Source organism: Geospiza fortis, unplaced genomic scaffold (genome assembly GCF_000277835.1).
Source record: "Geospiza fortis unplaced genomic scaffold, GeoFor_1.0 scaffold633, whole genome shotgun sequence".
Classification (NCBI taxonomy): domain Eukaryota; kingdom Metazoa; phylum Chordata; class Aves; order Passeriformes; family Thraupidae; genus Geospiza; species Geospiza fortis.
The window spans coordinates 537,391-552,877 of NW_005054531.1; the positions used below are offsets into that span (position 1 = coordinate 537,391).

Sequence of the window (15,487 nt, forward strand, 5' to 3'; positions counted from 1 at the left end):
GATGCACATGTTTGTGGCTCGTTACTGTGACCTGTTGAACGTAGACATTTCCTGTGATGGCTGTGATGAAATCGCGCCGTGGCATCGCTACCGCTGCCTGCAGTGCAACGACATGGATCTGTGCAAAACCTGTTTCCTTGGTAAGAACCACTAAATAACCCCTCAAAACCCTCTATTTAAAGCCAAAACAGTATCTTGGAAATTATTGTCTTGGTTTGAAAAGGCAGGTGCTAAGGAAGGTAGGAGCCTTCCTTGAAATGGAAAATGTAAACCCCCTCCCTCTGAATTATTATTAAGGGGCTCTCAGGCAAAGATATGGGAATAGGAATAACAGTTCTTTATTAGCAGGGGGTGGCACAGCCCCATCCCATGGGGGCTCAGCCCTCCTGCAGTGCCAGCTGTGCTGCTGCTGGAGCAGGGATCCTGCACAAGGGGGGAGTTTTCCTCTGCAGCTCCAGGGCTGCTGCAGATGGGCCTGGGCTCCCTCTGGCAATGCAGGGCAGCAGAAAGCTGCTCCTCTGGCAATGCAGGGGGCAAAGGCTGCTGTGCTGCTCCAGGCTCAGATTGGATCCAGGTAGGAATGCTTGGCTCCTCCCCTGGGCGCAGCATCTCCCCATGGGATGCTGGAATTGGATCAGCCCTGCAGGGACACTCAGTGGCCATGGACAGCAGAGATCTCCTGGAGGGAGGATTGGCTGTGGCAGAGATAAAGAACACAAGATAACTGCCCCAGCTTTAACAGGTGGGAATAGAATACACAGCCCCACTCACATCTTGAAACCCAGGACAATTATACACAAAATAAAGTCAAACACTTTTCTCCCGGGTTCTTTGGAAACGTTTAACTGTTCTTTCCCTTCTATGAATGTGAACTTGAAATTAGGAAAGGTCCTTTGTCCAAAAGATTTACAGGGAAGTCTTTCTTTGCAGGTGGAGTTAAACCTGAGGGACATGAGGATGACCATGAAATGGTGAATATGGAATATGCCTGTGATCACTGCCAAGGAGTTATCATAGGTCGGAGGATGAACTGCAATGTTTGTGATGACTTTGACCTTTGCTATGGATGCTATCATGCAAAGAAATACTCTGACAGGTATTAAAAATGTGATTTGCTTTCCCCCATGTGGCAGAAAGACAGTAGTAGCTAAATGCAATCAGTCATTCTCATGGTGCTTCCTATAAAGCTGTGTCTGACATCAGAACATTCCTTGGTGTCCTTTGGGGAAACAAAGATAGGAATAGTTGGGCAGAAATGTCTGGAAACCTGCCTCAACCTGTGAAGTCACTTGGTAGGAGTTGTTTTCTGGATGTGGCTAGGAAAGCTGCAGAAGGAGTTACCAGTCCTGTGTGACAGGACAGAAGAGACAATCCCTACTGTGGAAAAAGTTTTCAGTGCTTGACACCGGAGGTCATAAAAACCAGGTCCACAGTTTGAGCCTCTGGAATGTGTTGGGTTTTAAGTGTTTTCCTCTGAAGGTATCTTGTGTTGACTGACTGACTGTGTTGGTGAGCAAAAAACCAAGAGCTGCATTCCTAAATGTGTCCCTTGTCCTTGCAGCCACCTGCCCACCCACAGCATCACAGTGTACCCCATGGTGACCATCCGCATCAGTGACCGCCAGCGCCTCATCCAGCCCTACGTCCACAACTACTCCTGGCTGCTCTTTGCTGCCCTGACCCTCTACAGTGCAGATCTGGCAAATGGAGAGGAAGTAGAAGGAGAGAAACTGGATCCTCAGGTCCTCAGTCATGCCAGAGTTCTGCAGCATCAATGCATTCAGCTCATTGGGGACTGCCTGATGAAAGCGCAGCACGGAAAAGGTGAGTCAGCTCCTCCTGCTCTGAACAATGCTTTCTACAAGTGTCAGAAATGGCTGTGGTTACTGACTTGAAAGTTTCCAGAGGAAAGGGGAAGCTACTGTGTACTTCACTGAGAATAACTGTTTATGTAGAAAGCAAGTGTAGAACAAGTGTCGTTCAGGGTCGATGGAACATGGAAAATAGAGTACTTGAGAAAACTAATTTTATGCTAACATAAACATTGGACACAACTTGGCAAGTCTCTGGTTGGTTTTTTTTCCATCTTAGCTGTTGTAAAGGGATCAGTCAATACAGCTTCATGTTCTTTTAGTAATGTATCACTGACAGCTGAAGGACAGTAAATGACTTGGTGGAAAGAATTTTTTGTTCTGCATCTCATGGGAAGAGATTTTAAACTGTGTTTATGGTATAAATTTGTGGCAGTGGTATTCATTTGTCTGGAAATGGGGGTTTCTGTGGACAAAGACCTACTACAGAAAATAGGTTTATACAATAGGGACCTATTTTGAATGTATCAAAAATTTTAGACTAAAATTCAAGTAAGTTTGCTGGTAGCTTTTGGGAGCAGCTCTAATTCAACTGAAATACCACCACCACCAAATACTTACACATATTCATTAATTAATCTGTTTATAATATACAGCTCTGTTGTGCAAGTGGTCTGAAGATTGAAAAATAAGACAAATGTCATTTGCCATTCATAATTTACACGCTACTGTTTTCTTTAATTTAAGACCTCTGCCCCAATGGCATCTTTGAGGTGGGAGATGTCACCATCTGTCCATCACTAGTATTCAATGGAACTACATAATTATATGAGCTTGATAGAAAATATGCTTTTGATTAAGTTAATGTTCAAAAGAATTGCATAAGAAGTTTGCAGTTCTCTTTTAAAGTGTTTAAGTTCTGCTTTTTGTCTGTCTTGCCACTCAACAGCTAAATAATTTTCATAATATTTTTGCTGTCAGGACTGAAGAATTTAGCTCTCCTCTGCATGTTACCAGAAGATGAGTCCATCTCAGAGAATGACACTGTTTCAGGCAGTCCTCCCACAGACAGTGCTCCAAAAAGTCACCCTGGAGATAGAGCAGGGAAGGGAAGAGATGAGAAACGCAGCCCAGGCTCGTTGGTGCATCGCAGTGTAAGTAGCTGTTACTCCAGAACCCCTGATATCAGACATGTGATCTGATATTAAACATCTTCAGGTGCTTAAACACCCTATTCTGAATGTGGGACTGAAATAAGAGATAGTAATGATTCCATTTGTAGGTAAAAACTGGGGGGGAAAGGGGACAGTTGTTTTTTTCATTAGATCTGTCTGATCAAAAACTTCTTGTTCTGAACTGATTTTGACAAAAGTGTTGCAGGAGAGGGACATGCCTTGTTCTTTGTGAAAGGGCTGTGATTTCCCCTGGTTGAGTATTAGTATGTGTTTCCTACAGTTTTATACAGTATTTAAAACTATTATAGTGTTTTATGCAGGGAGATATGAGCAAAATAGAAGAACATAATTTAATTGTATGGAAACTTAAGACATGAATACATCAAGAAATTCTTCAGTAGAAGGTTTTGATACTCAAAGAAAAATGTTTGTCAAGTGCAGATGACTGAATTCTTTCCATGCTTGTTCCTGCAGGTATTACATTTTGTTTTACTCTTTTAATGCTTCTGGTTTATTTTTAGGGGAAAGGAGATACTCGCAAGGAAATCCAGTCTCCTGCAGAAGATAAAGTAGGAAAACAAGAAATTGAAATTAAAGCTGTCTCTGCAAAGAAAGCTGCTGTGAGACAAGAGTCAGACTTGACTGTGGATGGGAATGTTCCTACAACAGGTAAAAAATAATTTCTCATTTTCCCTGTCTCAGAAATATCTACTCATCTGCAAACAAACAGCTGTCCTTTTTATTCCTAATCCAGTTTTGCATATTTTCAAATGTCTGCTTTGTGAAAACCTGCCAGACATTGCTTTGAGCAAATGCCTTGCAGTCTGTTTAAAGGAGTCTGGAAATCAGAGTAGATTTCCACAAGTATTTATCCATGTATGGAAATAATAGCCCCTGTTGGTCTAACACAACACTTGTGTGTTCTGATGCACTTGGAATCAGAAAACAAGTGTTTTATCCTGCTAAAGACTGGGATTGTAAGAATTTTGAAAGTTAAATGGATCTGTCCAGCACTGTCCTATATATGTTTCACTAGATGGTATAAATTCCTTTACCTTATGTTTCCATACACTTTTATAAAGACTTTATTTTCAAATAGTAATAATTTTTTTTATAATTTCTATTTATTTTAAAATTTGGATTATAAAAATTAAGCTATCACTTATTTCTTTTATTTTTTATGTCACTAGGGGATTTTCTTATTTGTTTTTATTTACAAAGCAGGTGACCCCGTCTCAGAGGATTCAGCCCCAAAACCAACAGAGAAGGTTTTAATACCTAGCCAGGAACAAGTTTTTGCTGAATGTTCTCAGAAGAGGATTTTGGGATTGCTGGCAGCTATGTTACCACCTTTCAAATCAGTTAGTTCTTTTTACTTCCATCTGGGTTTTTTCTATGTGCTCAAATAACATGAATAAAATTCATAGGAATTAAATGTGGGGTATGGACCCGTGTTCCTTACATGTTATGAAATGTGAATTAGAATATCTTCAGACATTAACATCACTAAGGAATGTAAGGACTTGCTCCTGGGTGGGGGGAGAGGGAAGGGAATTTTAATATATCTGTGAAGTAGAGTCTTAGCTGTTTAGCAGACTTTAAATCTTCAGTTTAGCTTCACAGACACTTTGGTTATTGGCCTGTTAATGTCACCTGACTAAAGTAGGAATGTAGTTTCTCATTCCTTCTGTCCCATTTGAAAGACCTTCAGAACAGAAGCTTTTGCTTGTGCTGACTTTGACTAAAAATCTTGTTTTCTTTCCCTGCCTCACTGAGATTTTTCTCTCTCCACAGGGCTCCACAATGTCTCTGATCAACCTAGAACAAATACTTCCACTGATGTTTCATGTTGTAATCTCAAATGCTGGCCACCTGAATGAAACTTATCATTTAACCTTGGGACTCCTGGGCCAGTTAATCCTCAGGCTTATGCCTGCAGAAGTGGATGCTGCTGTGACTAAAATCCTTTCAGCCAAACATAATTTGTTTGTACCAGGAGATGGGTCTACAGTGCCAGAAGGATGGAAGACAACTCATCTTCTGTTCAGTCTGGGAGCTGTGTGTTTAGACAGGTGCTTCTTACCTTAATCCAATCAGTTCATCTCTGCTGAACAGGAATGTTTTTTCATGTATGCCTTGTGCGTAGAGGCTTTTTAATAGGAAGGTAGTTAAACCTGTACCCTGGTCATGGAAGGGGCTTAGCATCTGCAGCCTTTGTTGCAGTGGGAATTTTAATTTCCTTCCAGAAGAAGGCTGGCTGCTGAACAGTGGCCTAATTTCCTGTGCTTACCTCCACAGCATGTCAGGGAGGAGGAAGTGAGGTTTGGAAACTACAAGGAAAGCCAAAAATGCAGTCCTTTACTTTTTGTGTGACATTCATTCTCTCCCATTGTTACAAATCTCTTGTGTAACTTGGGAAAGGAGGAGGGAGTGTCACATAACTATCACCAGGGCTGGCTTCTGGATCTGTCCCTTCTGTGTAAGAGTACTTGAGAGAGAGGTTTTTATAGTAAAACTGCACTGGAAACAGCAGGGAGGGACCAATTTTGAAGATACTGAGAAAGTTTTGAAGCATTCTGAGATTAATATAATATCTGTTAAATGTGACTTATTTTTTATTGTAGCTGTGTTTTAGAGGAAGGGTTCATAAACAAATAGAAAAGTATATTAAATTATTTTCATAATTTTAAAATTTATGAGAAGCATATGAAATTTAAGAATATCCAGAGCATAAGCTGAGGGAAAGGATTTTCTCCTAAAATCTAACTTTAGTGTAAGAGACCAGAGTAACTTTAGTGAAAGAGACCAGTCCCTGTAGGTTATTTGTGTGATCCACAGAGTGAGCAGGTGGTCATGTACATGGGAAATAAACCTCTTGCTGCCATGCAAACAGAAGCTTCTGAGTTCTAAACTGAAGTTCAGAGTTAACAGTGGCAGTGTTCAGGCACACTTTGATTTGGGACTGTATTCTCAGAAAGCAGAATAGTATTTATGCTCTATAGAAAACAAAGCAGAATTCACGTGTCAGGTGGCATGAAATCTTTTTTTTATTTGGAAAAACAGTTCTGTAACAATTTGAAAGCTGCAGCTGTGACAGATTAGCAGTGATATGCTGTTTTGAGGAGGATTAGCCTCAGGTAATCTGCATTCAGCCCTCCTAACACAGCCTGCTCTTGCTTTGCAGCCGGGTGGGGCTGGACTGGGCGAGCTCCATGGCCGACATCCTGCGGGCCCTGAACTCCTCTGCACAGTGGCACCACGTCATTGCTGCCTTCACTGACCACTGCATTAAACAGCTGCCCTTCCAGCTGAAGCACACCAACATCTTCACTTTGTTAGTGCTGGTTGGCTTTCCTGAGGTAAGTGGCCTGGCAGCCCTAAAGGAAACAGAATTGGTTGAAGCTTTTAGGTATCTCTAAATACTACAGATTCCATCAATTGAAGATAACCTTTATAAACTCTCAAAACCTGGGGTGTGTGTGGTATTTTCTGGGGTCCCCCATGGCAGGAAGAAATTAATCTGACTCCATGTTATTTATTATTTTATGATGTTATATTATATTAAAGATTGCTATACTAAAACTATACCAAAGAATAGAGAAAGGATACAGACAGAAGGCTGAACAAGATAATAATTAAAAACTCATGGCTCTCTCCTCAGAGTCTGACACAGCTGGCTGTGATTGATTATTAAGTCAAAACAATTCACATGTTGTATAAACAATCTCCAAACCACATTCCAAAGCAGCAAAACACAGGAGAAGCAAATGAGATAATATTGTTTTCCTTTTTCTCTGAGGTTTTCACCTTCCCAGGAGAAGAATCCTGGGCAAGGGGATTTTTTCCAGAAAATATGACAGTGACAGATGTGTGTCAGAATTCACATCTTTCCACTAGTGCACAATTAACATTGATCTAATGAAGAATAATGAGCTGGTTTTGCCTGGCATTTCTTTGGATGCTGCTTATAACTGCTGCAAGCAAACCAGCTTCATTTGTTTCAATATCTAAAAGGACTTTTGTACAAGCAAAACAATCTATTCCCCATCTTAATGTTCATAACTGATACACTGCCTATATAACATTAAGTTGGTTGTTGTAGACATTTCTTTTACAGACTTGAACTCCTATTTTCTAAAAACCAGCAAATACCAGGCAACAAGCAGTGGTTCAGCTAAAAAATACAATAGCAAGAGTAAGCAAATATAACCAATATAAGACATGGCTGTGTATTTGTAATTAAGTATTCCAAATGCTAATAGTTCTGCTGCTGTTTCAGGTGCTGTGTATGGGCACTCGTTCTGTGTACATGGACAATGCTAATGAGCCTCACAATGTGATCATCCTGAAGCACTTCACTGAGAAAAACAGGGCAGTGGTTGTAGACATCAAAACCCGAAAGAGAAAAACAGGTTCTGTGACATTTTTGTTTTATCAGAGAATCACAGAGTATTTCCTTACAGTTTGTTAAAAGCAAATGTTAACCTGACTACTGTGCAGAGTTTCAATTCCATGATTAGTAAGTTGCCTGATTTTCTGCTCACAGGTTGCCAAATTCTGCTTGCAGGTCACTGCCAAATTGTGAAGCTTCTGCAGAAATTATTTCAATTATCTTTATTCAGAAAATGATTTAGAAAGCTGTTGAGACCTTTCTGTTAATTGAGAAATCTCAGAAACAGGCTTTTGATGAAGATGAAGCAGTTGTTTCAAGATTTGTGTAGTGCTTGTGTCTTATCCTTTAAAAATCTGTGCTTAATGTTTTTGAACAATTGCTAATTATAAAACAGCTTGGACATCCCTAAAATTTCAGACCAATATTTTATTTAATTAATATAGTAATATATACATATAATAATAATATATAAAGTATATTAATTAATATATATTTATATATTAATATACATTCAACATATAATATATTTAATATACACAAAAATCATACTATCTATTTAATATTTAATGTATATTTAACATTTTAATTAATATTTAATAGATTTTAAACTTTTAAATTTAATATTTAATAGATTTTTTTATATAACAAATCAGTTGGCTTTTATTTTTGTATGACCTAATATAGTGAAGTTAATAAAGCAAAGGTTGTCCTAAGATTTGACTACTGAAATTGTGTAAAAGACATTTGGAAAAATCAACAGACTAAACCACTTTTTGATATTCAAGGAAGATTTGAATATAAAAGCTTTTCTTTTTGTTTAACTGTTGACATTTTAAACAGTAAGATCTGCAATATTTATTTCATATCAATTGCAGGTCAGAATTTTCCCCATTTTAGTTGTAAAATACAACATGAGCTACTTTGCATGTTGTACTGCTAATGTGCTATTGCCAGAAGTGACCTGGGGATTTTTAACTTGTACTGAAAAATGAAATACTTTCTTGACTGTTCAGGGAATCTGAGATAATTTTTGTATAAGACCTTTATTAGAACATGATTGATGTAAGGATGTCTCATGTCTCAACCTCCTCATATCTACTAAGAGATGACTCTACAACATTTTAGTGTGAATCAAGTGAATTATGGTTTTTTTCTCTCTTGTAGTGAAAGATTATCAGTTGATTCAGAAATGTGGGCAGGAGGGCAGCGATTGCCAGACCCAGCTGAGGCAGTACCTGCAGCACTTTGTCCTCATCTCCACCCACCTCCTGCAGACCAGCATGGACAGCAGCTATGCTGAGGCGGTGGAAACAACCTGGGTCCTGTCACTGGCTCTGAAGGGGCTCTACAGAACTCTGAAGGTACCTGACACAGGATATTATAGAGAAATAAAAATTCCTGTTCTACCCTGTGCTGCAGGAGCTTGGGTATTGACTAAGCCCACTGGGGAATCACCACAAGGGCATTTCTGTCACAGCTGGATCCTTTATTCCCATTCTGTAGGGGGTTGGAAATGTTGCTGGGCTTTAAATAACTTTTCTGAGTCTGAACTGCAAGTTGTTTTGCTTCTCCTCTGTGGGGGCCAGCCATTCAGGAGAGGTCAGGAAGAAATTCCTAGAGATAAGTGAGCTTCACTCCATAAAATGTTTTCTCACTCCTGAAGTATTTGAAATTTTCCTTTTTTCCTTTCCCCTTTTTTCCTTTCCCCTTTTTTCCTTTCCCCTTTTTTCCTTTCCCCTTTTTTCCTTTCCCCTTTTTTCCTTTCCCCCTTTTTCCTTTCCCCCTTTTTCCTTTCCCCTTTTTTCCTTTCCCCGTTTTTTCCTTTCCCCTTTTTTCCTTTCCCCTTTTTTTTCCTCAGTTACTACTCTGTGCATGTCACAGATGATATCCCTTAAGGGATTTGAAGTGGGCATTTTTATTTTAGGGAAATGCAAGGAAAAAGATTCCCAGTGTAATTCATCTGGGCAGGAAATTCACCCAAGGTTGTGTGACAAGACCTCACAAGCACTGTGATGCATTGTTCCTTTTTTAGTTATTTATCTCTGTGTGTGTGTGTCTGTGTGTGCAGATTCATGGCTTTAAGGAGATCCAGTCTGCCTTTCTTCAGTCTGGTTTACTCAAACTTCTGGTGAAGAAGTGTAGCAAAGGAACTGGCTTCAGTAAGACTTGGCTTCTCCGAGACTTGGAGGTAAGAAAAGTGACATTTTGTAAAAAGTCAGGCTTCACACAGTGGCATGAGAGGTTATGGCAGTACACTGCCCTCCTGGGGACTCATTATCCCTAATTAGTCTCTAAAACAATGTTCACTTAACTGTATCCCTTAATTTGCCTCCTTCTGCCCATCATAATCCTGTGGATAATAGACTAAATTCTTTAAAGCAGGAGCTGATTTTCATTAATCTGATTTTATTTGGAAAACAATTTGCAGGATGAGACATTACTCACCTACTCAGATTGTTGTATGGATTTTATTTAGACTGTTCTTGAGAATTCCATTCTTCAATTTAGAAAATAATCTCAAAGAAAGGCTTGCACAAGGTTTTGCTGCAGTGCAGGTGGGGAGATCAATGCACACGTGGGCATATTCTCTCACAGTGGTTGTTAATTGCTGAAAGATAAGTGTGGTTCAACTGTTAGTTATGTTTTATCTTGGGCAGGAGTTGTGTTAATTCATCTTTAGGACTATGATGAAGCCAAATGGCTGTTTTCAAAGGAGCAGGGTGTGTAGGTGCATCACTGGCATTTTGTGATGGTCACCTTTGCTCTGTTTTTGTCTTGGAATCTTCAAATCTTTGATGGACTGAAATGGTTAAATAATTTCTTTCTTAACTTCCTTTGCACTTTCAGCTAATCACTGAAGTTGTCTTTGCAGCAGCATGGAAGGTGTAACTCATTAGTGAAGTGGGAAATGGTTTTGGTTTGTGTTTTGGGGTTGGTTTTTTATTTTTAGGTGTGCTTCTTTGTAAAATAGCATTTGTTAAGCACTGTCCAGGTCTGATAATGTTCCTCTAAGATGCTGATTGCAAATAAACTACAAATACCTGCAGCTGTCACACCATATGCTACCTTTTTTTTGTGTAGATTTTGTCAATAATGCTGTATTCCTCAAAGCAAGATATCAGTTCCCTGGCTGAACAGGAGGATACTGAACTGGAAGACAGGGAACAAGATCAGGATGTGGAGCAGCCTGTTGGTCCTGTTGACTTAGAGCAGAACAAACTTGATCCTCTGGAGGGCTTGGATGAAGCCACCAAAATTTGCTTCTTGGTATTTAAATTAATTTACCTCCTTTTGAGTAAATGTGCATTTGCTAGTTGCATAAAACATTTGGTAATTCATGTGGTTGTTTTCCTTCTAAATTTATAGAGTATGAGTCTGTGATTTCTATGCATCATTTTTTAAAGAAAATAAAATAGAACTACAGTAATGAATGCTACAAAATCATTATACAGTGTTTTGCTAAATTGCTTCTCATTATTATTAATCCAGATACTAAGTTAATTAATTCTCTACCTATAAAGTGGGAAATAAGGTCATCCTTAAAGAAATTCAGTCTTTCTACTCCCCCTCTGATGTATTTTTGAGGTTTTTTAAATTTCTTTTTGCTCCTTGCTCAGATGACACACGATGCACTTAATGCACCTCTCCACATTCTTCGAGCCATGTATGAGCTGCAGATGAAAAGAACAGAATCTTTTTTCCTGGAAGTTCAGAAGAGGTATGTGAAGTTCTGGGTCCAGCAGAGAAAGTGGTGGGTGAAAATCTAAAATCCTCTCAGTACTGGATAGAAATTCTTCCATGGATAAGATTTGGTTTTCATGTGTGAAAAAGTAAGGAAATAAACTCCTGCTAAGTTGTATTTATGGAAGCAAGTCACCATCTTCTGAAACACATCACATGCTCTTTCCTGTGTGGTAGCTCCCATATGAAGATCCACTATGGCTCTAAATTCTGTGAACTGAAGAAGAGTCAAGAGCTCACATGTGGCTTCTGGTACTCAGAGCATCTCACAGAGACACCATGTTCTCACAGAAATGAGTGATTTTGTAACATTTAAATCCTTTGGCTTGTTAGAACAGGGGAACAGTTAACATGATAAAAATAGGCAGAGCTTAATCTTTCCAAAACAGAAGGTGGGAAGATTTAATTTGCATTTAATTGCGCTAATTGAGTTTGCATTACTTTGGGAAACACATGTGTGTATTTTTGATTTCTTTGCCTGTGTGAAGGTTTGATGGGGATGTGATCACAACAGATGAGAGGATCCGGACCCTGGCTCAGAAGTGGCAGCCCAGCAAACGCCTGAGGCTGGAGGAGCAGAGCTCCAAGGCAGTGGATACAGATATGATCATCTTACCCTGTTTGGTATGGACACCTCTACAAACAGCAACAGTTGGAAAATAATCAACTTTGGCATTTGTGTCTGAGATATTTTTTTATACATCTGAAATAATCTGTTATCAATATTTTATGTCAAAATGAATGAGCAGGTAGAAAAAGCAAGTCTTTCTTCCTTGTTATTCCTTCCTTAAGGAACTGAAAGAGCTTGATTCCCAGGTCAGGAGAACAAATTGTGATTACAGGCTGTAATTTCCTCCCCTTACACAAGAGAGATTGTATCTCATTGCTGTAAGCTTATGCCCTGCTACTGTTTTAGCATATCATTGTTATCTTAAATTCAGCAGAACAAGGAAGCAATGAATTTATCTTGTGAAGTAGACACTACACTTGCAAGCTTTGGATTTTGCATTCAATTTCAGGGTCCCACAGCTCTGTTTTATTTTGAGGGCCCACTCCTGGCCATGAGGTGTCACCAGCACAGCTGTTTATCAGTTGCATAGCAAAGGGGAAGGAGCTTCCTGAAGCAGTTTCACATAATTATAAGAAAAAAATAGGTCTTTCAACAGCTTATACCGAGGCTGTGAAATACCCAGGCCTGGAAATTGTCCAGACTTAACTGGACAAAGCCCTGATTTTGAAGTTATCTCAGCCTTAAGTCAAATTTGGAGCAAGTGATCTCCAAAAGACCCTCCCAGCTTGCCTCATTTCAGGGCACTTGGCAGCTTTACCTCTGTAGGTGAATTTCAGTTAACACTTCTGGTTAAAATTCTGACTGCTGTTTCCACAAATGCATCAGTGTGTGTAGACATAAACAATGTTTCTCAGGGAATCTACAGCTGTGTGAGAGAGCCTACATTTGTGGGGTTTTTTTTTCACAAATTCATTTATAAATTCAGCTTGCAGTTTGACCGCTCAGATATCCAAACATAAGGCAGCAAATTACTGACAGCCTGCTTTCAAACCTGCATTTCTTTTCTTGCAGTCAAAGCCTGTACTGTGTGATAAAGCAACAGAAGAAACCAATCCTGTAGCCCAGAAACTCATCACCAACACAGAGAGTGACCTGCAGCTGAGCTATGCCAAGCAGCGCCGCACCAAGAGCTCCATCCTCCTGCACAAGGAGCTGGACTCCAGGAGTAAAAAGGCTGTCAGGGATTACCTGTATCGTGTCAATGAGGCTATTGCAGTTCTCTATGCCAGGCATGTGCTGGCATCCTTGTTAGCTGAGTGGCCTGATGATGTGGCAATAAATGAGGAAATCCTAGACCTCAGTGGCCCAGCCCATATGACATACATCCTGGACATGCTGATGCAGCTAGAGGAAAAGCAGCTATGGGAAAAAGTAAGTGGATTTCACTTAGACATGTGAACAAAACCTGTGCCCACATGCCATGAGACTCTGACTAACAGAAATACTTGCAGTTCCTTTTTGCAACTAAATTGAAACTCCCGAAATTTAAATTAGTTCTGAAAAAACAGTTGGAATCTGTCAGTGTATTGATGTGCTGATCTTGTTAAGAGAAAATGAAAAAAAATAGCTGTCTAGAGAGAACTCTTTCAGTTATGAAAGAGAAACTGGTAAAATAGGCAGTCTGGTTTGAAAATAGACAATATAGATGGTAATCTAGAGAAATTGGTAAAATTGGCAGTGCCTTTTAAAAGCTGCTTTTTCTTAGATCTCAATGTCTATATTGTAATACCTGCTGCTCCACTGATGAGCTGGTGGTGGAAGTGATCTTGGAATTACAATAGAATGTTGTAATGAAAGTGTCAGCTCAAGGCTTCACAGCAGTCAAAACAAATCAAGTGCTGGGAATCTTCAAAAAGGGAATGAAAAATAAAGCAGAAGGCATTGATATGCCACTGAACCAATACTGTGCACTCTTTTGCACTGCAGTGACTCCCCTCATCTCATTAAAAAATTAAAATAAGATGCAGTACAACTGGAAGAGGCCTGAAGAAGAATGACAGGGATTATTACAGCCATAAAATAATTTCAGTATGAGGAACCAACTGGTTTTCTTCATTCTGGATCTTTCCCCTGTTGGGCATTGAGGGAGAAGGAGTAATGGAAAAGTCTGTTCCTCTTTCTCTGTAGGTTTAAAGCAGTAAATAGCATGCAAAAGTTAAGAGCCAGTATTATTCACTGGCCCTCCCAGTAAGAAAACAAAGGAGTGTCAGATTAAGGTAATAAGTGGCAGGTCCAAAACAAACCAAAAGAACAGGCTCTTGACACAGTAAGTCATGGAAATTGTTGCCCCAGGGTGTTTTTATGGGTTCAGAAAAGGGCAGGATGAACTGATAGAATAAAATCTATTAAGGCATATTAAATGCCAAAACCTAGCCTTTGTCTTAGGCTGTTCTGCATGTGCAGAGTGCATCCAGGAAACTGCTACATGCTGCTTTGTTTTTTAAACTCCTTTTCCCAAGAAATCAGTTTTTGGCAGATTTGGAGATGAACCTGCTGGCCTGAGCTGGTGGATTACATTTTGTAGGAGGAGTTGGGAGATGGTAGATGAAGACATGGCCTTAATGAGTTGCTCTGATGACATGAAAGGGCCTCAAGTAACAGAATTCCTGGATTCAGGGCTTTTATGCACTGTTATAAAAATAAGAAAAAAGGAGGCTCAGGTGGTTCTAAATTCTTTTTAGTGTGTCCTGATAGATTAAAGGGCATTTTTGGGTAGTTTTAAATGTACAGGACTTGCATCTGCTGCTTTCAAAACTTCAGCCATCTCATTGATACTTTATCATTTCTTCTTGTGCACAGAGTTGTACTTTTTTGTTTTTGAAGGCTGAAATATATGACATGTTCTATTCAAATCAAAACCTGTAGGTCTAGAAGGTAAAGGTGCCTGTTTAGTATGCTAACAAAGTTGTTTATCTCACTTGATTGCAGCTTTAGTTTCCTGTTAATTATTTTATGGATTAGCCTTGATTCTAGCAGTTGTGTGAAGAGACATGGCCAATATCTGTCATCTTTTAGAACAGAAGACAGAGTGAAATCTTTTGTGCTTATGGAGATGACACTTGCAGGCATAATTTCTGAATTTATCTTTTTTTCTTGCTGGTTCCGTGGTTCCTTCTTCCAAAATACTGTGTGGCTGGACATGACTCGTGTCAGCCATCAGAATGTTCAGTTGTAAATGTTCTTTTGACAGTAAATTATATTTCCATGACATTTCTCCTCCCCAGATTCTGCAGAAAGTGCTGCATGGGTGCAAGGAGAGCATGCTGGGGACCATGGCCCTGACAGCCTGTCAGTTCATGGAGGAGCCAGGGATGGCTGTGCAGATGAGAGAATCTCAGCATCCTTACAACAACAACACCAACTTTGAGGTAGGGCAGGCAGGGGTTACGGGCATCACTTGAAGCTGGAATCACCCAGGGGTTGGAGCAGAAGCCTCTCAGAGTTTCACATGGGTATCTGTGGGACTGAATTCTGTGCTTGAAGCATCTGAAATCTGTTCAGTCTTCCTTGGAAAAGGCTGATGTCAGATAGCTCAGGCCTTGCCCTGCAAAGAAATGTGTTCAATCAGGCACTTTAATGGAATTCTAATTCAATCCTATGAAAAGTGAATAACTTACATGGTTTTACTGTGCATGTGTTTGAAGCAGATCAGATTTATAAGTGGTTTCAAGGCCTTAATAATCAAATGTTTCTACCCCCCTTTCCAAAGATTTGTTTCAGTTGGCCTCTTCCAGTTGGCCCTTGTGCTGTTAGATGAAAGTAGGAGTGGTGTCTTTTTTCTTGTATTTATCATTTT

The 15,487-nt window shown here is 39.7% G+C and overlaps 1 protein-coding gene across 1 annotated transcript in view; it reads left to right on the forward strand.

The window, feature by feature from the left end:
* Positions 1-15,487, forward strand: part of ZZEF1 (zinc finger ZZ-type and EF-hand domain containing 1) — a 53,984-nt gene that overhangs the window by 31,958 nt on the left and 6,539 nt on the right. Inside the window, exons 35-50 of the mRNA XM_031063792.1 lie at positions 2-140; positions 931-1,096; positions 1,562-1,824; positions 2,793-2,965; positions 3,508-3,655; positions 4,208-4,347; positions 4,781-5,058; positions 6,171-6,345; positions 7,266-7,398; positions 8,544-8,740; positions 9,448-9,567; positions 10,461-10,646; positions 10,997-11,097; positions 11,609-11,744; positions 12,703-13,062; positions 14,916-15,059. Coding sequence (XP_030919652.1) covers positions 2-140; positions 931-1,096; positions 1,562-1,824; positions 2,793-2,965; positions 3,508-3,655; positions 4,208-4,347; positions 4,781-5,058; positions 6,171-6,345; positions 7,266-7,398; positions 8,544-8,740; positions 9,448-9,567; positions 10,461-10,646; positions 10,997-11,097; positions 11,609-11,744; positions 12,703-13,062; positions 14,916-15,059 — 2,859 coding nt within the window. The remainder of the gene's footprint in view (position 1; positions 141-930; positions 1,097-1,561; positions 1,825-2,792; positions 2,966-3,507; positions 3,656-4,207; positions 4,348-4,780; positions 5,059-6,170; positions 6,346-7,265; positions 7,399-8,543; positions 8,741-9,447; positions 9,568-10,460; positions 10,647-10,996; positions 11,098-11,608; positions 11,745-12,702; positions 13,063-14,915; positions 15,060-15,487) is intronic.